General features: G+C 47.5%; 1 protein-coding gene across 1 annotated transcript in view; it reads left to right on the top strand.

Annotated features, from left to right (window-relative positions):
- The first annotated feature begins 255 nt into the window (after positions 1–255).
- epha4l (eph receptor A4, like) overlaps positions 256–23,958 on the top strand; it is a 74,180-nt gene continuing 50,477 nt past the window's right edge. Inside the window, 3 exon segments of the mRNA XM_080732313.1 lie at positions 256–368; positions 2,102–2,169; positions 4,997–5,660. Coding sequence (XP_080588439.1) covers positions 266–368; positions 2,102–2,169; positions 4,997–5,660 — 835 coding nt within the window. The 5' untranslated portion in view covers positions 256–265.

Raw genomic sequence — 23,958 nt, forward strand, 5'->3', positions numbered from 1 at the left:
TTTGCCCCTCTTTTCCCGTCCACTGCGTTTCCTATATGGATTGACGGTCGCGTCAGAGCGCACATAGTATAGACCCGCCTCCTGGCTGTGTGTGTGTGAGTGTGTGACTGAGTGTGTGTGTATGCGTGTGTGCTTGGTGCGTCGCTCTCTCTCCGCTTCAAACAGATATTCCACAGGGAGAGAGAGAGAGAGAGAGAGAAAGAGAGAGAGAGCAAGACCTGTGAGAAGAGCAACGACGAGGACACAAAAAAACGAGCAACCGCAAATGGCACTCATGGCAGGGATTTTGTTTACGGCGACCTCTTTACTGCTTGTTGTTGGGATTTCTACCGTTGTTTCGGCGGCACGGATATACCCCCCGAATGAAGGTAAGGCTGGGGAGGAACTGCGGACGGCGGAGAGACTTTTTTTGCTGTTTTTCTCGGGGAGTTTTGACTTCATCTTGTGCGAACGGACGGACGGAGCCCCCCGCTCGCTCCCGTTGTCCCGTCGCTGCTCCGGGCTGGTGTCAGTGGTGTGTGCGTGCGCGGAGACGCACGCAGTTGCGATGTGGGAAAATAAAACAAAACAACAACCATGGGCACCTTTACGCCAAGCGACTTTATTTTGTTGTTATTTTTCTTTGCGAGATTTTTGTGCAGCCGCCGGGCAGCGGAACGGACTGTCCAGTCGATTCCAGTCCAAATGCGCATCGGCTGTTGTTCATCTCGACTCCCCTCCCGTGTCAGTTGCTCAAAGCAGTGGTTCTCAACCATTTTAATTTCAAGGACCCCCAGTTTGACATGCATTAAGGCTACGGACCTCCCATTAAATGGCATTTCTATCTCTGGGACCCCAATTTATATTTTAAAATCAATGTTAATTTAACTCTGAGAGTGTATAGCCTACAAATGGACCCGTTGGGGTCCATTTGGTTCCAGTCGTACACTCTCAAAGTTACAGACCAATAAGGGTCCATTTGGTTCCAAACTATCATTTAGCTGGGGACCCCCTCGAGGAAGCCTGGGGGTCCCCGGACCCCACTTTGAGAACCACTGGCTTAAAGCGCCTCGCAGCAGCAGAAGTCCTGGGAGCGAGGCTTGGGGCTCCTGCAGGGTCCGCCAGCAAGTGTCCAGTTTCAGCATTTTACTTATAGTCTTCCAGTGTATAGTGTGCAGTGCCATAGCCTACACACTGTACACCAACCAGCCTGGTCTGCACAAAGACATTCACTCGATGAGGATTTATTTTCGCTTGAAACAGCTTGTTCTTATTTAGCATGGGAACCAGTCCGTTGTCTTGATTGTAGGCCTATAGAGTAGGCTAGTGAAAAGGCCATTTGACACAATGCAAATATGAAGTTCAGCCTATGCAGAATCTATTCTATAGCTAGGATTTGTTTCTTTTATTTTCACCGAAAAGCCTAAATTCACCAATAGTTAAGCTTGAGCGATAGGTCTACAAACACTGAATAGCCTACCAGTCATCAAATGCAAATAAAAGCCGTTGAATTCAAACAATCGCCCAAACTAATTCTCTCTAGTCTCTAATGCTAAACGTTTTTGGCCCATATTTCAGAAGAGAAAAAAATGTCACGGCTACCTTGGGAAATAAACAGGCCTTTATTTCTCGTAGACCATGTTCAGTTGGACATATAGGCCTTAATTGATTTAGCCTATTAATAAGCACATAGCCTACTATAAAATATAACCGAGTCCGCTGGCAAATCTGAGATATGACAATATATTCCACACGGTTTAGTAATACAACTGTCATTTATAGGCTAATGTTATTTTGTGTATGCCTACATTAGCCTAGTTTAAGAACAAGGAGATGCACACGCACAGGCCCAAAAGGAAAATCTGGGAATTAATAACAAATTGTCCTGCTTTGTCTGGTTATTACCGTCATAGCCTACATCAACACTAATTCTAATCTCCACATCCACACAAACGTGGTTGTTTTGCTTCCTGGCCGATAAACCCACTTTACTGTTATTTTTGTGCATTAAGCGTTTAGCACATTGAACTCTGAAGTGTATTATGGAGACTGCTGTGTGCCGTGGAGGAACGGGACTGACTGCTCACTTGTGTCTCTCTCTCTCTCAACTCTTGTTTTTCAGTCACGTTACTGGACTCCAGATCTGTACAGGGGGAACTAGGTTGGGTCGCCAACCCGACAGAAGGAGGGGTAAGTAGAGAGAAAAAGTCCCCTCTCTCGTTATAGGACGTATGGTGGTCCCCCGTTGAGTAAAAACGGAGAGATAATGTCCTCTATAGGCATACCACCACCAGCCTTCCGCGGCCCCCCTCCCCTCTCTCTCCTCTCCTTCTCTCCCTCAAACCGCTCGCTGTAATGGTCAGATGCGAGGCAGATAGCCTACTGCAGCGGGCGTCGGGTTTCCTGAATAGACGGTGGATTGAATCGGTCTTTGTGGAGAAACTTTATATCCCTTTCCCCGTCGAGGACGAGGGGGAGAGCGGGGGGACTTGGCAGCGGAGAAAGGGCCTGGTTGGAATGGATGAATGAAGGAAGAAGGGAAAAGGGCAGCGGGTTTCAGGCCCTGCCGCAGGACTGGATTGGATTGGGCCATAAAGCGATAGGGAATGCGATCGGACTTTAATGCCGTGATCCCTGCCAGTCTAATTGGGATATCTATAATGGTGCTGATAAGCTAACAGAGCGCGACTGTTAGGGGTGGCCGCCAGGGGCCCCGGGGTGCGCGGCAGGTCTTGCGCACGCACGCACGCACGCACGCACACACACACACACACACACACACACACACACACACACACACACACACACACACCGTCTACCACCCTGTCGCCTCGGTCCTCAGCAGTTGGGTGGGTGTCGCAGTAGGCCTATTAGCTGCTAAAACAAGGACACTGACTGCATGAGGTTTAAAACACAGGGGTCAATGGGTCATCAACATGTCCATTCAAGGACAAATGGCAAATTATAGATTTTGTTTTTTACACACCATTATAATTTAGGCTAATTATTGTCATCATAAGACCCTATTATTACTGAATGTATGACACTTATTTAGGCTGATATGACACTATGGCATATTAGGAGTCCACTACCAGTACCAGTGGTTCTCAAATGTTTTATTTTCAAGGACCCCCAACACTCTCAGTGTTACAGACCTGTTATGGTCATTCAGGGATATCTCTTTATGTGTGTTCTGGTAATGTTATTGTCTTCTCCTTTTGTATGTCCGTGGCAAAAATTTAATTTTTACAAAAATGTCCACCACAAGCCCCCTGGCCTTCCCATTAAACCATACCGTCCTGCATGGTACGCTATTTGACATTTTTTAGAAGGCCCTATGGTCATCAAAATAAACAATAGCCTATCTACCCTGTGCACCCACCAACATCATCAACCCAGTGAAATAGAATATGACAGCGTGCGCCTCCATTTCGGCTGCTTTGTTGATAAGGCGTTAAATGAACTTGGCCAGTTGTTGTGCCCCATGTGATTGACAGGCTCCTGGCTAGCGTCGACAGGGCCACATTCAGCCGCTCTCATTACGACCAATTGCCCCCATTCTCCCTCTCCCTGCTATCGGGGAAAGGTGCGGCCTTATCGCGACGCGGCTTGATTTCCACAATAAAAGGAGAGGCAGGAGGAGAAGAAAGCAGCGGAATAGATCAGCGGGGAGTGATAGACACTTTGTCAAAGTCCTGTACTGCCGCAGCCATGTTTAGTGTTATCGACCTTACCTCGGGGGATACGGCTTTAAACCAGATTGTTCCTGATAAAGCTGTCAAATCAACTGTAACAGCACTAACCCATATCGCCATTCTGCGATCATTTCGTTTTGAACAGCTTCACTAAATGGGCTGAGGACTGTAACAGCCTGGACCTGTCTCTTTTTATTTAAAAGGCAGTTAAACCAAAGGCTATTTTTAATGCCTATATATTGTGAAAAATGTAAGAGAACAGGCCACTTTGAAGCTTTCAAGACACGAGCATTTGCGGCGATACCCTTGTTGGAATTGGGAAACTAAATCACGAGTAAAACAAACATTCCAGCCCAGCGAAAATAAACCAGGCTGCTCGATAACATAATCCATGCGCTTCAGGTCCACGTCTTTCTCCTATGAGTTCATACTAATAACAGTAGGTGAACATGTGTAGGATTAGGCGTACTGTCAGAAACGTCTTACCTTGCCTATCATGTATGCAGATGTAAAGCAGGCACACATTAGATCATTAGTATTGATTCACAGACCCACACACAAGCTCTACTTTACTCTGTTTTCCCTCATATAGGCTATATAGGCTGCTAAGCCATAGCTAAGTCTGAAAATTGAAGAGAGAATTGTAAAGTGCTCCTCAGTAACAGATCTTGAGTAGGCGTAATTGAACAGTCATCTATATGCAGGGCATGAGACTTATTACAAAATGATATTCCCACAGTTCTACAGAGAAACCATGAATTTTAACATCTCTATGGTTCTATATTAGGAGCTATAACATGTCTGCTAGGCCCTGTTTATAAATTATGCATTAAGTTTAGCCAACAATTAATTGCTCTGCTGAGACTCACATATTGAGCAATCTTCTTTTTTTCCCCCTCCATTGGTAAATCTCGTCTTGGCATGTGCTGCCTGTTATGTTTGCTTTTTTATCTCACACAGCCCATTATTTCTGTAATTGTTTGACAGGGCATAATTCCGGCATTTTGTCTGATGCCTGTGTAACATTAAGGAAACATTCCTTTATTACTGTCATAATATTTTCTATTATTGTGTTGACGTTAATCTAGTGTTTTGTTTCTTAAACTACGGGGTCTGGACCCAAAATAGGTCATGGGGTCACGTCTGTTGGGTCCCAACAGAACAGCAATATATTTCTGTAGTTGAAGTTTGAGTCCCAGAGGCCTAGACTTAATTTCTTAAAGAGAGAGAGAGAGAGAGAGAGAGAGAGAAAGGGGTTCAGAATCCAGACTTGAACATTTTGACTTTCACCTGACCTTGTTCTGTTGTTGTTCTACCCTTAGTGGGAGGAGGTGAGCATCATGGATGAAAAGAACATTCCCATCCGGACATACCAGGTGTGTAATGTCATGGAGCCCAACCAGAACAACTGGCTCCGTACCGACTGGATCCCTCGTGGCGGGGCCCAGCGTGTATACATCGAGATCAAGTTCACCTTGCGGGACTGCAACAGCCTGCCGGGCGTCATGGGCACCTGCAAGGAGACCTTCAACCTCTACTACTACGAATCGAACAACGACAAGGAGCGCTACATTCGCGAGAACCAATTCGGGAAGATCGACACCGTGGCGGCCGACGAGAGCTTCACGCAGGTGGACATCGGCGACCGCATCATGAAGCTCAACACGGAGGTCCGCGACGTGGGCGCCTTGAGCCGCAAGGGCTTCTACTTGGCCTTTCAGGATGTCGGGGCTTGTATCGCGCTGGTGTCTGTGAGGGTGTTCTACAAGAAGTGCCCTTTAGCCGTCCGTAACTTGGCTCAGTTCCCTGATACTATCACCGGAGCCGATACCTCCTCGCTGGTGGAAGTGCGTGGCTCGTGCGTGGATAATTCCGAGGAGAGAGAAGTTCCAAAGATGTACTGCGGGGCTGACGGAGAGTGGCTGGTGCCCATTGGGAACTGCCTGTGTAACCCCGGATACGAGGAGCGCAATGCGGAATGCCAAGGTAAAGAAACAGCATTTTTATAGTTTTCTTTGTTTTGTTTTTTTCTGTGTTTTATTTTTTTACTGCCTGTTACTTCCTTTGCTATTCCGTTCATGTGTCGTCCTTTTTTCCCCAGCTTGGTATTCGTGTACATTAGCTGACCTCTTTATAATTTGTCTCCCATCCCCTTGCGCTGTGTCTTTGTTTCACTTCCCTCCACACTTCTCACTCTTTGTCCCTTTCTCTCTCTCTCTCTCTCTCTCTCTCTCTCTCTCTCTCTCTCTCTCTCTCTCTCTCTCTCATTCCCTCTGTTCACCCGCCTCTCACTTTGCTAGTTTTTCTTTTTATTCCTGTCCGCTCACTCTCCACGCTCCTCTTCCTGATACGTGGCTGGGTGATGGAGACGATGATGATTGTAAATGGAGTAATTAGGCGGTCCGTTGGGAGCTGTTGTGTAACTGTGTGGGTCCCAAGAGGATTGGTAACCCAGGCCGGTTGAGAGTGCTCCAACTGTTTGTTCTATTGCTGCCCCCCCACCCCCTCCAGCTCTTTCACATATTCCCAATGCGGTTTAAGGCTGGGAGAGAGATCGACAGAGAAGAGCTTATCATTCCAGGCAGGTATGAGAGAATTGAAAGTACACAGCAGCGAGATGGTGTTGAAAAAAGCCCTCTATTGCTGTTTATTCAGGCCTTTGCTCATCGCGATTTTATATGGTATCGTTTGATGAGGGTTTCGGGTCAATGAAGGGGGCCCTGTGCCTGCCTTCTCAAATCATGGCCATGATATAGCTGTCAGTGTGTCAACGATGCCGAGAAATAGCCTGGCAACACTCATCAAACATCAAAGAGAGCAACAGAACTCGGCTACAGGTCTGTCGATATCCATGCCTCCATGGATTAAGCACAAATCAGCGTTTTTCTGTTGGCGTACAGGATTTCAATCTCACTTTAAAATACAGGGTGACCAAAGTGTATAGCAGTTACTGTGTGTACCATAGTATGTGTACTGTACCCTGTCGTGCAGCAGTGTATTGTGGGTGTCTTGCTACAGCGCGCAGCAGCTGTGTCGTGGATAATGTATTGTGGCCTCTCTCTGAGGAGAAGTTGTCAACTGGCCAGACAGGGGGATGGTTATTCTGCCAGGCAGGTTTATTGGTAACCCCCCCCCCCAACCACCCTTCCCAATGCAGTGGGCTGTTCCAGCGTGGGGTCAGAGGCCGGGCACGGGTGATTAACAGGGGGATGGACCACTCCACCTCTCTTAATTTACAGGGGAGCCTCGATCTCGGAGGACTAATTGCATGACAAACAGGTTCAGTGATTTAGGGGTAGTGCAGACTGTTTGGGGGGGTGGAGTTTGGGGCAAAGGGGTGCAAGCGGTCACAGATGGTTGTCTGTGTGTGTAACGGGGTAGCACTTCGGCTGTAAGAATTTCAGTTTGGAATGCTGCCCATCTTGCCCTGTCACAGGCAAATAGATGGCTCAGGCCAGGTTTCTCTCCCCAGGGTGGGCTTCAAAGAACCAGGGAGAGATGGAGAGATGAAGGAAGGAGACCAGAGGGGGGGTTACTAGCCACAGAACCTGGGCTAAATCGTCTTTGAAGCGGGGTTTAAAGCGAAACACACAACCATAAGCTATCCTGTTTCAAGTCAAAATGAAAATGCTGATCTTTGCCATAAATTCGGCGTGCCCTCGAGAAGGAAATCGACGAAAGATGCATTATCTTTCCCATTCGGCTTGGATTGAAATAAGTAACTGTTGCCAATGCCATCCGCATGTTGGAGCTCCGAATCCCTCATGCCTCGTGTGATTAATGCACAGCCTGACAGCTTCAGAGTCCGTAATATTAGTTTTGGAGCCAACATATCCATTCAGTTCCCACTGCGTGGCATTTGATCATGTTCCAGTTCACCTTACGGTATCACGTTACAGACCAGTAAAGCTCCCTCAATGGTACACATCACTTGAGACGCAGCGAGATCCAACCCATCTGGCCGCTGAACCTGGCAGTTTGTAGACATGTTCACATTCTGTGTTTCGCCTCCGTAGATGCCAGAGGTGTCTGTGTGGGGTCAGCACTAGTGTTTGAAGGGTTAAAAGGTGCTGGCCACTGTCAGTCTTCAAGTGCACTGATGAGCTGGTTAATATTCCTCTGTGTGACAGGCTCTATGGGTGAGGGGCTCAACTGCTATATGACAATGTTGACCGAGGGACTTAACAAGGAGCTGGACTGGGAGGCAGCTAGGGAGAGTGGGAGTTGAGGGGGAAAGTTTTTTTGTGTGTTTGTGTGTGTGTGTGTGTGTGTGTGTGTGTGTGTGTGTGTGTGTGTGTGTGTGTGTGTGTGTGTGTGTCAGTGTGTGTGTGTTTCTGTGTGTCTTTGAGTGAGAAATGAGAAATTCGTTGCATTCAGCCAGTTGTAGTAAAGGATATACGTTTATTAACCACATGATCCCTAGCGTCCCTGTTCTGGTCAAGTTATAGTAGGCGAAAGTAGACAAACATTTGGCAAACATAGACAAAGCACTTGGAGAAAATAGGTGAATACTCTGCAAAAATAACACATCTACAAGCTCACAACACTTTAAGTAGTAAATTAGCGGTGTCACTCGATGCATGCATAAACCCGTACACATAGTTTGAACTAATGTTTGCAAGTTTTCTGTTGAGCGTTTCTTCGACTGCAGCAGACAAGCCTAATTGTGAGTCTATTATTGTGTGTGTGTGTGTGTGTGTGTGTGTGTGTGTGTGTGTGTGCGTGCGCGCGCCTGTGCGCGCTGGACGACGTGGCTTGTGTGTCTGTGCTTGTCTTGTATGCGTGCAGGGTTACAAGGGCACCACGGCCCCCGGTTCCCAGCCTGCGATGAATGGGCTTCTCCTCCATCATTGTTCGGGGCAGCAGCGAGGCTGAGTGGGGTTGGCGTTGTTGGGGGTGGGGGCACGGGGGGGGCTTGTATTCTCCACCCCTGGCAGAGGTCGGAGGTCGTCCCCTTCTTCATCCATCTTACTGGCCTGTCTGACAGGGTCGTGGGCCTACGATTGATTAAGACGTCAGGGTTTTGACAGCTGGGGGGTGCAGTGTGTGTGTGTGTGTCTGTTGTGTGTGTGTGTGTGTGTGTGTGTGTGTGTGTGTGTGTGTGTGCGCTCATGGGCCAAGGGTGGCCAGGATGTACACACAGGGACCAAGGGCAGTGTGGGGCACACTGAGGGCCACCGGGCCCCTGATCTAAGGAGTGGGGACTCTGTCTATTTGCATTTGGGAAGCTTTCTCTCGGAGGGGACGGGACGGGAGGGGGGGGCCAGGTTGTCTCTCTCTCTCTCGCTCCTCATCTGGTGAGGGGGTTTTCAACTACCGTGCAGAGGTGATGACAAGCTACTCAGATACACAGAGAGAGAGAGTGAAAAGGAGAGTGTGTGTGTGTGTGTGTGTGTGTGTGTGTGTGTGTGTGTGTGTGTGTGTGTGTGTGTGTGTGCGCGTGCGCGCGCGCGTGTGTGCGTGTATGTTTGTGAGAGAGAGAGATAGAGAAAGTCTGGCAGCGTTTACTTTGTGAGTCAGCACAGGGAAATAATGACTTTGTATATTTTTGTAAAAGCGTGAGGAAAATTTGCATGAGAGTCGTGTGTCTCGGCGTCGCTCTCAGACTCTGTTGGGGGATTGAGCAGGCAGCGAAGGGGCTCTCAGGTCGCCTTTGTTGTGTGAATCTTGAGTTTGTCAAGGATATCGTCACTGTCGGGCAGAAACCTTGTATCTCTGAGTTTCAAATTTGTACGTTGAAGCCCTGCTTCATCATACAAGGCCGTCGCACAGCTAGTGAAAACAGCAGATCTGCAAGCACACACCGCGAGGCGTTGTATCGGCTGTTTTCACTAATTTAAATCATTTTTTTAAATGATAAATGCAAAACCAAGAGTTTTGGACATACAAGGTTTCCACCCTACAACGACGATATAGTATGGTTGAAACGCTTGCTAGGTGTCAGACACTTCTGACACCCCAGGCTGTTAGTGCATGGTTGAGTTGTTACCCCCTCCACCACATTCACGCGTGCACGGACACGCTCGCACACGCACACCTAAAGCCAAATAAACCGGACTTCAAGGACAGGAAACCCATGATCTCCTTTGACGCCTAACACCCTAACACTTTTATTACAACCCACATGTTGTGGACTCAACGCCGTTTGTCGGTGTTTGCGCATGTGTGTGAATTAACAGCTTTGGAAGGCTTGTGACGTTAAGTGTGTGTGTGCGTGCGTGCACGTGTATGTATGTGTGTGTGTGTGTGATGGTAGCAGTTTCCTGTTGGAGTGGCAGTACCAACCCCTCCCCTCTCTCTCCCTCTCTATTCCCAATAGCCTCCGCTAAGCCGTCAACTCTCCCCCCCGGCCCGTATTGGATTAAGAGGTTTCGGGGATGAGGATTCTTTTCTGTGCTCCATTCATTGTGTGACTGCTTCTAGGTCTCTCTCAGGTCTCCCTCAGGTCTCTCTCTCTCTCTCTCTCTTGGTCTCTCTGAGTCTCTCTCTCTCTCTCTCTCTCTGTTGACAGTGTTAAATATGCACTTGAGAGCATCATTCTAAATTCACCACATAATTCTATTTAGCCTGCCAGTCCCCGGTGGCTTTAAATACACAGAATCATTCTGCCCCCCCTCCTCCCCCCTCCCCTGCCTTCCATTCTCCCTCCATCCCTCCGCTCACACACAAGTAAAGCGTTTGCATTGGTCTCTGCACCTTGGCTTTTTTGTGGGTGCTCTCGTGCTAACGGCTCTGTCCGTTATGTCTCTGTCCTCTCTCCCTCGGCCGGGAAATTCTACTAATTCTCAGTGCTAATTTGTCCATTTTGTGTAACTCAGAGAGTGTACAAATGGACCAGCGGTTCCATTTTTACACTCAGATAGGGATGTCCCGGTCGGGATCGGTGATCGGATATCGGATCGAATCGGGGTGAAAAAGATCGGATCGGAATTGGGAGAAGAAGATCGGGATTTTCTTTAAAATAAGCTGATAAGCTTTATTTTTGTTTTTGTTTTGATCCAATGCTGCACTAAGTGAGAAAAAAGACCTTAAGGGACATCGTGAATGTGTTTTTTCTTTTCTTTTTTTCTGGCCGAAAGATCGAATCGGGAAAGATCAGGACCGGATCGGGAGCAAAAAATATGTGATCGGGATTGGAAGCAAAAAATAATAATTTGATCGGGACATCCCTACTCTCAGAGTTAAAATGAACACTGAGGATTTCACTGACACCCCCCTCTCCCGTACTCCTAACACCCCAATCCTCTACCTTTTCTGAATCCTCCTTCCCTTTCTCCCATGGATTGCATAGATGTCCTGTCCCTCTTTTCTCTCTCTCTCTCCCCCCCCCCGGTCATTGTGGTGGTTAGTGTTCAGCCTGTCTCTGGTGGCAGCAATAGGAAGTGGGCTGAATAATGAGATTACCCGTGGCAGACGGGAGGGAGGCAAGAGCACCACACCGAACATTATCACCCGTCAACGCTCTACGCTCCCACAAACACACGCACGCACGCACGCACGCACGCACGCACACACACACACACACACACACGCACACGCACGCACGCTCGTGCAAGAGTATCCAATTGAGCACGTACAAACCAACACACAAATGTGGGTGTGCACATGCAGAAAGAACACAGAAAGTGACACGTCCAACTAGCACATGCACGGTGTGCGTGCACACATATGGACACACACACACACACACACACACACACACACACACACACACACACACACACACACACACACACACACACACACACACACACACACCCCACAGACTGCAGCGGAGGAGAGGGGAGGTGAATGTACTCATCACTCTCTGTGCCACCAGAGAGGTTCATCCTGTGCTTGCTGCTGCTGCTGAATAGAGATGGAGAATCTATTACCTAGTGAAGAGCAAGGGAAGAGCGGATGATAAAAAAATAAAATCTCTCTGAAGCATCAACTACCCCAAACCGATAAAATAGCTTAACTCCTCCAGGTGTTGTCATATATTCCGTGCTTGTGAAGATCCACTTACTTACAAAAAAGGGAGAGCTAGGGAGAGAGACACGCATAAGGCTACACACACCCCCAACTCGTACACGTGCACACGTCCACACATGGACGCAGTACACGCATGTACACACAAACTTACGCTCCCTCACAAAAAGCAAGGAGTGTGCATGCATATCGTCGTGGTCGGGTGAAAACCTTGTATATCCAAAGCCGTTGGTTTTGCATTTATCCTTTTAAAAATTACTCAAACTAGTGAAAACAGCCGATCTACAAGCACACAACGCCTCGCGGTGCGAGGCGTTGTGGGCTTGTAGATCTACTGTTTTCACTACTTTTGTGCGACGGCCTTGTATGATGAAGCAGGGCTTTACTTTGCGAAAGAACGTATAACATTTGAAACCTGGAGATGCGAGGTTTCTGCCCGACAACGGCGATATGCACACTCACAAACACAAACACGCGCACACACCTCCTTCCCTTTCCCTCCCTGCTGTCAGGGGGGTAATTCAGCTGTCATTAGCGGAGGCGCTGAAATGTTTTTCCTGCTTGGGCTGCCGTCCCGAGCCGGCGCTTGTTCCTCCTGTCGTTGTTGACACTCGTCGCCCTCCCTTGCTCTCTCTCTCCCTCTCTCTCTCTCGTGCTCTCTCTCTCTCCTCCATGTGCTCCGTCTAGGACAGGAAGCGGCCATTTGAGTGTGACCCGAACGGATGGCTAACACTCCCACAGCGCCAGTTACCGAGGCCGTTTAGCTGCACTAAACAGCCAGCTTAACAACGAGGTCACACAAAGAACAAAAAGAAAAATTAGCGTAGGATAAAACGGGCCCTTTTGGAATTAACGGTGGTCTAAAGCTAGCTGATTAGCGGCGTCTTACACCGGAGGAATCGCCGGCAGGCGATTTTGCAGTCCACAACGGCCAACTTGCGGTGTTTTGGAAGCGGGGTATCCTACTCTCTCTCTCTCTCTCTCTCCGGCCTCATCTTTTTGAAAAGCATCCTCTCTTTGAAGCCCGCGATGGGCTGGGGAGGGGAGGGGGGTGATTAAAGCAGTCAGCAAGCAAATTAGCATGTCAAAAGACCCTGAATCAATACCCGAGCGCTCTATACCCACAACCCTGCAGACCCCCCCCCCCCCCCCTCCACTCACACACCCTTCTCTTTCTCTCTGTTTCTGCAAAATCACCAGTGGTAATTTAACCTAGAGAGTCTTGAAAACGGACCGGTAAAATCCCCAGTGTTAATTTAAATCTGAGAGTGTACAAATGGAACCAAATGGGCCTTTGTACACTCTCAGAGTTAATTTAACGCTACATTTTGGAGCGTAATGTCATCTCTCAGTCCCTCCTTCTGTCTGTCTCTCCACCTTTTCTCCATCTTCTTCCCTCCCTGCCTGTGTTGTTCTTCCTTGGCCCTTTTCTATCCTGCCTGAGGATGGACGGAAAGTGAGGATGAGGGAGAAGGATAGATGTATGGGGAGAAAGAGGAAGGGTGATGGAGAGAGAGAGAGAGAGAGAGAGAGAGAGAGAGAGAGAGAGGTGGACAGCGATGCTAGATAAGTGGGCACGGGTAGATTATTTGAGAGCGAGAGAAAGAGGGAGCCAAAAGGAGCGAGTGGTTATGAAAGAAAAAGGAGGTCTATACTGCCACTTCCTTTGTGCTGAACGAGAGGGGAGGAAAGGTTCTTTGGCCAGGAGGGCTGAGCAGGAGATAGAAAACCAAGAGAAAGGGTGAGGGTGGATGGGAGGGAGGGAGAGAAAAAAAAAAAACGGACGGTTTAGTTCCAGTCTGGCAACCGTCCTTTTTTCTACACTTCATCCTTCCCTTCACCATCACACGGAAATCCCTTTGATCCGGGGCAATGTGTTGCTGATCTCGAGGTGTTGTGTGTGTGTGTGTGTGTGTGTGTGTGTGTGTGTGTGTGTGTGTGTGTGTGTGTGTGTGTGTGTGCGCGCGCGTGTGTGTGTGTGTGTGTGTGTGCGTGTGCGTGCACGCACGCACGTGTGTAGTGTACTGATACATTATCTGTCGTGTGTTTATCCTGTCGTGGCGGGCATATCGCACGCGGTATCATAAACTTCTATTAACGTTCCAATCGCGTTGCGCGATCTGAGCCTGGACACAGAACAGCAACAAGGGAGCTTTAGATGGCTGGCCAACTCTCCCCTGGTCTCTGACAATGGGAGGCTGATTGCAAACACCTTGAAAAGTGTTTCATCTCTCTCTCTCCCTCTCCCTCCCTCTCTCTCTCTCTCTCTCTCTCTCTCTCTCTCCCTCCCTCCCTCTCTCGGCTCCATCTCGCTGTCAGATTTCTATCTTAAGCTCCCTCTATCCTGCCAGGCAAGAGAAGTGTAGGTGGTCCTTTCTTCTCTCCTCTCATCGTCCTCTCTCTCTCTTCGGGGCGTAGGGTTCAGCGCAGAATAAAAAAGGCACCTCCGTGGTAATCAGTTAGTGAGGTTATGACAAAAAAGACAAAAGCTGTGCCATAAAAGACACCCATGTAATCAGATGGGCCCTGAGTGGATGCATTGCCCATTTTAATGAGACCAGACACCCCCCCCCCCATCCCCCCTCCCACTTGTATTAATCACCATGGCTCAGTCTCCATTCACACAGATGTAATGAGCAGGTGGGTGTTGATACAGAGATTCATGCACCACACGTACGCACAGAAAGCCCTGACGTGTAGAATCACATATAGGCTTATAGGCCATAATAAGGGATGGGGACCATATGAAAATGTCATGTCACAATTATTGTGACAAAATAAACCGCGATATACAATATTATCGCGATAAACCAAATCCATTATCCTGGGGCAGAACATTTGCCAAAAAATTGCAGATCGGCTATTTTTTGGCAAAGATATTTGTTAGAGAGTGAAAAAAAGACTATCAACTAATGGGTTTAAATGGTACCGGATATGCAGCTCGGCAAATAAAAGGTGAATTGATCCCAGTGCACGACGGAGGACGATGTCACACGATAAATGAAATCTCCACGATACGATTATCGTGAGTGTTTTTTTATCACGATAAACGATAACATTGCGTATCGTTCCCTCTCTATAGGCCATAAGTGAACACACCTGCAGGCAGCCATGTCGGCTCATAAACACACACATACTGCAACCATTTTTTCAGACGTAATGCATATAGACACCCCCCCCCCCCCCCCCCCCCCCCCCACACACACACACACACACACACACACACACACACACACACACACACACACACATTCACACACCTACAATGTCTGGTCGTGCACTGCAAAAATGCACCGAAAGGCCCCCTTGGTGTCTATATAGGTGCACACATGTATGGTATGTGTATCAAACGAAGGGTGGGTGCAGCCGGGGGGTGTTATGAGATCAGATGTAAGCGCTCCGCAGGAGAGGAGAAATGTAATTTGGGGATGTGGGATGTAAGCAGCACCGCAGGGATCCCGACCCGCAGACCTCCAGCCAAAGGGAGAGGTGTGTACACGTTAGCCCCGGTGTGGAGGGCACGTCTCTGGGATTAGAAACCTTGATCCCCCCCTCCCCTGATCCACAGAGGAATGTTAGAGGAAGCAAGAGAGAGAGAGAGAGAGGAAAGCGAGGTATATATGGTAGGCAGCTGGAGGATGAGAAGACTTTAAGAGCCGAACGGAGGGAGGAATCCAGAGGTGCAGAGGGAAGCGAGTGATCAACGGAGGCTCATAGAAATCAACAGGGAGAGAAGATTGCGAGAAAGTGACAGAGAGCGAGGAGGATGGTGGAAGATGAACTAAGCCGAGGCGAACGGCTCTAATGTATGGCCGGAAGATGTGAGAGGTTGGAACAGTTGGTTGTGGGTAGGGATGGGACGATAAGCGATATTATCGTTTATCGTATTCGTGATAAAAAACACTCAATCGCAGATTTAATTTATTGTGATATCGTACTCCGTCATGCACTGGGATCAATTCACCTTTCGTTTGCCGAGCTGCATATCTGGTACGACTTAAACCCTCTATAATTGGTAAAAGGTACTTATAATATACGTACTTGATTTTTTTTCACTCTCTATGAAAAGAATTGCCGATCTACTCTCTATGAAAAAAATAGGCGATCTACAAGCTCACAACGCGTCACGTTTGTGACGCGTTGTGAGCTTGTAGATCGGCTATTTTTTGGCAAATGTTCCGCTCCAGGATAATGGATATTGATTATCGCCATAATATCGTAAATCACGATTTCTTTGATCACAGTAATCGTGATATGAAATTTTCATATTGTCTCATCCCTAGTGGAGCAGTTGGTTGTGGATAGCGATGGTTATACAGTAGTCTTTGAACAAGCGTTGCATGGTTATGTCATGACCCCCAGATACCAGCATGCCAGTCAATATTACTGCCAATATCGCTGGGCCTGTAGGCGGTGAGCGTGGGCGGACGGGCTGCAGGGAAAAGAGAGAGAAAAGTATGGATGGTTTAGAAAGAAGAAGTAGGAGATAAACATGAGATGTGTACGCAGTCCATGTGTGTAGCGGTTTGTAAGCAAGTATTACATTGGAACAAAGTGTGAGGAAATAGACTTTAGCTTTGTAACCCACTGCTGCCTGGGAGGGCTATTGATCTACATGACCTAGAACACTGGTTGTCAACTAGTGATGCACAGATGACTAGTGGTACGTGGTAAACATTATATACAGTATATACAGTATATATGCTGTCGGGCAGAAACCAACTCTAAATGTTCATTTTTCAGGAAATGGAAAAAACATCCAGCTCAAGCAGGGAGGTTTTGCCCATAGCTCTTTTTACTACTTTTCATTGGTTCAATACTTTTTTAACCATCTACAAGCTGCAACACTCTAAGTTTAAATTGTTAATCTTAAATATGACTGTAATAAAAATGACTGTGTTACGCTTCTTATGCACTAAATATATAGTATATATAATGTTTTATGGAGGTGGGGTGGGGTGGTACAGTCCAGTCCTTGAGGATTGTTTCCGATTATGTTAGTCGTCCAGGGCTCAAAAAAGGTTGAGAAATGTGACTGATGACGTCGCAACACTACAATAAACCATAAAGAGAAGATTTTCAAGAGACAATGAGGGACAGACAGGGAGCGTTGGAGTGTGAGACATATCAGCAGAAACCTCATATCTCCATATTTTAACTTTTTCATTTTTTTTCCCCGTAAATTAATGCCCTACTTCGTCTAACTACAGTGTCACACAAAAGCTCAAACCTTTTAGATCTGCTATTTTTTTTGCTATATTTGAATAGATTATGCCTGTGACATCATCATCAATACCCGGAAGTTATGTGGGAACGCCTACTGAGTGGTGAAAAAAATACTTTCTGGCCTTGACAGCCCATACATCCAAACAGAAAAGTCATATCTGATTGCATTAAACAACATTAAACAACGTTAAACTCACTTTGCCACTCGATTTGCCATTCACTTCATGAATGCGCATACCCTCTATAATTAAAAGTAACAGATTTGGACATATTGGTTTTCTACCCGGCAGCAATGCCATAGACCACACTGTGGCAGCAACTCCAGTCCGTCTCGGTGTCTCGGTGGCGCCCGCACACCTCTGCCTCAACAGCTTCCTGTGTGTCTGAACCTCCATGCCCCGCTTTTGTTTGTCCGTCGCCGTCATCGCCGTGTCTGTGCGTCCATCCTCACCATCAAAGCTAAAGGCTAAACGCTACACATTAGCAGAGTAACCCTGCCTAAGGAGCTGCCATTAACCCCGGGCTCCTGTTACACTCCCTGCGGTCCCCCCAAGGCCAGGTTCAACTAGCCTGGGGTTAGGGAGGGCACGGTGTTGATGAACACACATGCACACACACACGCACGCACGTTTGCAAGCATAAGCAAAAAAACAACACACAACTCATTTATCTCAGAGAGAAAGAGAGAGAGAGTGTGTGTGTGTGTGTGTGTGTGTGTGTGTGTGTGTGTGTGTGTGTGTGTGTGTGTGTGTGTGCGCGTGTGCGTGTGTGTGTGTGTGAGTTAAATAGGCCTAAATTAACAGGCACAGCTTCCTACAAATCCACCTCCACAGGCATGCATGCACTCACATGCAGTCACAAAGAAACACACAACTGCACATGCGACACACACTGACACTGACACACACACGCGCACGCAAGTGCAGACGACTGTGCGTATACATACTGTAGCATATACCCACGCGCAAAAAATACACACTCGTGCCCTCCCGCACACCACAGGTTAATGTCAGGGTGTGTTCCCATGCCAACAGAAGCTGACACCATTTAAAGTCAGAGAGGGTATCGCTTCCACGACAACAGATGACCTCATTCCTGAAGCAATGGCCTCTGTTTTTAGAGAGGGAGCGAGATACAGAGAGAGAGAGAGAGAGAGAGAGGGAGGAAAGTGGCATGGCTGTGAGGCCTGAGGTCAAGGGTTAAAGTGGTGACAGTCATGGTGGAGAGTGTGTGAGCGCCATGGCTGACACGAGCTGTTGGACAGCTACTGACCCAGGAAAGTTTTCCTGTACACTCACTGAACGTACAGAGTTATGCACCGTGACCGCACACACGCACGCAAGCAAGCGCGCACACACACACACCGCACACACAATGGAAGGTGTTTTGTGGCCCCAGCCAGGCTGTCGTCTGGGAGCCGCAAGTGGATTACCTAAACAAACAAATCTAAAAATACCTTCATTTTTACGAGAAAGACCACCCTTCCCCCCACCCCCTCCTCCTTACGACCCACCTAGTGCCTCCGTCGTGAGAACCACACAATGCTAATGTCAAACAACACACCTAAAGACTGGTACACACTGTGCGTAAACTGCTACCTGTTGTTAAACCAGGTTGAAGGTGTGTGCATAATGTAGTCTTATTATTCATTGTTGATAATCTGTTCATATACCAATCATACTGGTGATAGCCTGCACATTTATACTTCTAGAATGAACATTATGTTAAGGCATACAGACGAGACGACCCAGAACAACTACAGATGTCTAGTGTAACAATCTAAAGTTTTTTTCTCCTTTTTTCCATGTTATCTTTATTCTTATCTATGGTTTGGCTCTTGACTCTATTCACCACAGTACGTCTCCTGTATTTCACCCTCACAGCTGTCGCTGCTATGACACCTGGATTTCCCCACAGGGATTAGTAAAGGTTTAGCTTATCTTATCTTTCTTGTTTCGTGATCCGGTGAGTTTATAATGGTTTCCATCATCCGGATTCACGGCTCTTACTCATTTGCCTTTCAGATTTAGTGCTTCTTTTTTCCTGCTGTAATTCGAGATGGGTCAGGGTACAAACGATGCTGTTCAAGGATGAGTAGAAATGAGAGCCCTGTTCTAAAGACTAAAGACTAAAGATTCGCAGGCAATGTGTTGGCATATTTGATTTTGGTGTCATGAGTAAACGTGCCCCGAAAGAAAAGAAAGAAAAAGAAAGCACTGGTTGCACACCAAAAAAGGAGACCAACACTACTTCAAAATATAAATTTTAGGCATTTAAGAATTCAAAATCATTTTCAGCATCCAAGCCTCCATCAGTGAGTGCTTTGAATGTTGGTGATTGCCTTTTGCAGAATGCAGCTATAGTCTCGAGTGCAGCGTTTACCTGTTGTATCCTGTGTATACATTTGAAAATGTGATTTTACACATTTTGACATGGTTCCTGTATAGGGATGTTGGGGACATTGTTTCATTGTTTCTGCCGGGGTGACAGAAGGGATTGTCTTGTGAAGGTTATCGTGGCAGAAGGGATGCATTGTATTGTAACGCTATCACAGTGATTTGTAATGTCTTTGTGATCCATTGCTGACACGTGTCACACTTGTTTACAGTACTTGATATGAGCTCCCTTTGAGAATGTTTCCCTATCACTTCCTCTTCCTTCCACGCCCATTCTTAGTGTGTGTGTGTGTGTGTGTGTGTGTGTGTGTGCGTGTGTGCTCTTCCTCTCGCACACATCCTCCCATTTTTCAGCTCCATGCTCATAGAACAGCAAAGCCCACCCAATTGTTTATCAACGTGTGCCAACGACGTGCACCATTTACTGTAATTTAACAACATAATAACCAGCGCAGATAGACAAAGAGACATTCATGGATTTATATTTAAAAGTAACTTTTATTTTCCCCCCTGGACTCAGGGTATGGCAGCTGCATACCCCTGCCATACCCAATTGACGCCCCTGCCCCCTCCTTTCTTTTTATTCCATAATTGAATCAAATGCAACTCTTTTCATTGTACACAATGCCAGGAAAAGCGCGCCAGATATTGCTGCCTCCTCCCTCAGAACAAATGTGAAATCACGCATTCACACAAACACACGCACATGCACTTACACATGCGCGCGCACACACACAACACACACACACACACACACACACACACACACACAAGCACACACACACACACACACACACACACACATGAGCACCGAATACACAAATACAGCATGAGCCTTTGCCCCCTGGAGACCTTAGGGAAATTGGCCAAAGACAATACCTTGACTCAGAGTTTGTTTACCTCCCATCACTCCTGCCGTGCTGCTGTGAGACTGCTCACACAAAGCCCCCCTGCTTGGTGTGTGTGTGTGTGTGTGTGTGTGTGTGTGTGTGTGTGTGTGTGTGTGTGCGCGCGCGTGCGTGCGCACGTGCACAAGTGCATGTATTTATGTGTGTGTGTGTGTGTGTGTGTGTGTGTGTGTGTGCCTGTATTTGTGCTCCCCTGCATGATATCGGAGTGTGAATCTGTACAGTCCAGAGGGCTTTTCAAGGGCTTCGCGTGCACACCTGAGCGTGTGCAGATGCACCGAGAAGTGTGTGCGTGTGTGCATTTCAGTGTGTGTGTGTGTATGTATTGGCTACTATGCATTGTAGCCCATTACCCACCTGCTGTGTGAATCTTGGGTCACAAAAGGTCTGTAGCTCATAGCTGGCGCCGAGCCCGGCTTCGGGGCGGTGCCACCCTCGCGGACCTGGCATGGGCACAGGAGTGGAATCTGAGTGGCCCCTGTGCCCACTGTGGCCAAGTCAAACACTGTTTCAACAAACAAAGATGGATCTGTCTGAAGCCACCCTGCCTCCCTTTCTGTCTTTCAGTCTTTCTCTGTGTGCTGTGGGCTCTCACCTATTTGGTCTCTGTGTGTGCTTTTGTCTTATTGTGTGTCTTTGTTCATGCAGCGTTCATCCTTGCTCTGGCTTCCTCTGTGTCCGTCCGTCCGTCTGTCCACATGTCGCCTCTATTTCTGTCTACCCCCGTCTCTCTCTGTTTGTGTGTCTCTCTCTGCAGATCTGTCTGTCTTTGTCTGTTTTTCTCGTCTGGCTGAGTTTTGACCACCTGCATTCAAAACCCCGGGTCTCCCGCATGGTAAACCAAGCATCGACCGCTCATCCAAAGGGGAATCCCCCTTGGACAAGGCAGAATAGGCTTCAGGGCTTTGGGCATCTGTATCTTTCTGTCTGCCCACTCTCTTCTCCTTTCTCCCTCTTTCTCTCTCTCTGCCTTGCACATGCACATACTCCCCCGTTTAGGGCTGTCACAATTATTACATCATCGTCTAATCGCAATTATTTTAGGTAATCGCAATTATTTTGCATAATCGTCATAATCGTTGCCATGTTGAGAAATGTTAATATACTGTAGTTTCAAACACTTTCAAAAAGTAGTGGAAATAGCCGATCTACAATCGTAGATCGGCTATTTCCACTATCGATGTTCTTTTTAAGTATAAAGTTGTCAAATATGTCAGTAAATTATTTTTATATTTAAGTTATGTGTCATAATTGCCAGGTGCAACTTCAAAGCCTGAAAGCCAAACCGAAATGTAATTGTCAACGACAAATACACAAGTAATCGTTAATCGCAATTATTTGAGTGAAAATTGTAATGTAAAATGTCATAATCGTGACAGCCCTACCCCTGTTTCCCAGCATTCTCCTTCCACATGCTGTTCCCGTGTTTCTTAAGGTGTGGACTAATTTTTTAGATTATTCAGATACAGCCATTGTGCGAATATAGCCCTCCTCCCCCCTCTATTCTCCTCTAGTCTCCGTTGAACCTGGTTTAGAGGAACTGAATAGGAAACTGGGGCCTACGTGTCAATAAGAACGCAAAGGCCCTGAACTGGAGGAAGTCTTTAGAACAATATTTTCTGTTATGCAACCCAAATAATAACAATAGTGGGCAGTCTGGGCACCATAGCGTCGAGGGCCAAAGTTGCTCAAGATCCATGTTGTAAGTGAAGGACCCTCGCCTGTTTCACTGGGAGTTCTCTGTGCGTGTTGGGTGTATTATTCCTCGCATCCTGAGTGTTTCACTCATTTAAAATGTTGCCCATCATAGCAGTTATTATATGGCTTTCGGAAGCAGTTTTTCTCTTAGTCATTTATTTCCATCCTAGCTCTGTTTTTAGCTCATCTGGTTCTTTGGCTTGTATTCATAAGTGTCAGGTTGGAGACATTTTAATTAGGGCAGCTTCTTGGGTGGCTCTTGTTTGATGAATTACGTTGGCCGAAAATACAGTTATAAATCATCAGCCACTTGACAGACAGACGGCTGGCAACTCTCATGCACCTTGGCCTGAGATACAGTTAGCAGGGTGCATGATTGTCAGTGAGGTTGGCTTTTTTATTGTTAGCGTTGTTAGCCTCGCTGGCTTTTGTTCTTTTCCTAATTAACACTAGCAATGAAGTCAGCGCTAATGTCAGCGCTACCCTTGTTTAGTTAGCATTGTTACGGATGTTAGCACCCTCGGGACCCGTGTTCCCGCCAGGTCAAGGTTAAGACGGGTGGCGAGTGTACGTCATCAATCATGGTGATCGGTTTCGGTGGCCGTGTGTCCCTCATCCATCACGCTGATGGCTTTCGCTGGCCGTGTGGCTGCGTGTCACCGTCGGGGCCGGAGGTAATTAATAACCCCGGCGACGGAATTAATGAGTTAACCTGCTCCGTTCTCCTGCTGTTCTAATGACAGATGCTAATGGTTAGCAGCTAGTTATCTCCGCTAATAGCCAGCAGCTCAGGTGTATGGATGTAGATGCTGTTTTATTGTGTTGTGTTGTGTTGTGTGTGTGTGTGTGTGTGTGTGTGTGTGTGTGTGTGTGTGTGTGTGTGTGTGTGTGTGTGTGTGTGTGTGTGTGTGTGTGTGTGTGTGTGTGTGTGTGTGTGTGTGTGTGCGTGCGTGCGTGCGTGCGTGTGTGCGGGAGTGGAGGACTTATTCCTGACTTTGAATGCAGGTTTTGTTTTTTATGCAGTCAAGGACTGCTCGCAGGGGTAAACAAAGCGCTACTGGAATAGCAATGCATTCTGACTGCTGCTGCCATCTGAGCAGCCGACAGCCTTCCGCAGGGAGACCAACAGAAAGAGGTTGGAGAGACACAAAGAGAGAGAGAGGGATAAGGCAGAGCGGGGAGGCTGAATAGAGAATGCTGGTTCCTTAAGGTGGAGGAGAAGGAGAGGCTCTCCTTGCCCTCAGGTCCTGAAAACCGATCGCTCCCTTTTCAAAGGGTGGCTTTGTGAGGATGCCTCTGACTGCGCCTCTGAAGAGCACTTGCTGTCTGTTATGACTACGAGAGAGTGACCGAGTTTCATCACCTAAAGAAAATAAAGCGCCGTGATAAAAGAGCAGGGTAAAGCGATATAGTTTGAACTTAATGCCTTTTTGGTTAATACGGTTACTGTGCAGTCAGGGCAAGCCCAGTTATTGTGCACTACATTCCAAGAGTTTTGGGATCACTTTTCTAGCACGAGTATGCTCTCATGCTCTTAGTCCCTCGTGAATTGGAGGCTTTGTTGTGTAGGCTGCACAGTTACTGGCCCATCTAGCTTTGTGTGTGGGTCACTGGAGGTGGGTTTATGTGGGTGGATATGTGGGTAGAGTTTTCTTTCCCTTTCTTCTGGCTGTAGTGCATGCAGAGCGTCGGCAGCTATTCAAAGTCTGTTGTGTAGGTAGTCACTACTTTGAAGGAAAACTCAACAGCGTTTTTGATGGTTGCCGCGTGGGTAGCCGTCATTGTATCCTTGGCTTTTGTGCCCTCCGGAGATGGTGTGAGATAGATATTTTTTGTCACGAGCAGAAGTTGCAATTTCTCTCCTCCTCTCATGCCGCGTGGCCAATTCAGCCAGCAGAATCCCCACCACCCGGACAAAACTACTCATTAACTCCCTAAGCCTGCTCCTCAGCCGTACCCCAATGTTCTCACCCCCTTTTTACTCCAAATGTGCTTTAGCCGAGAGACAACGGTCAGAGGGGCTGGGAGGAGGAAGGAGTGGACAAAAGGGGGGAGGACTAAAGCAATGGAAGAGGATTGAATGAG

The sequence above is a fragment of the Nannobrachium achirus genome (genome assembly GCF_963921795.1).
Source record: "Nannobrachium achirus genome assembly, chromosome: 8".
Classification (NCBI taxonomy): Eukaryota; Metazoa; Chordata; class Actinopteri; order Myctophiformes; family Myctophidae; genus Nannobrachium; species Nannobrachium achirus.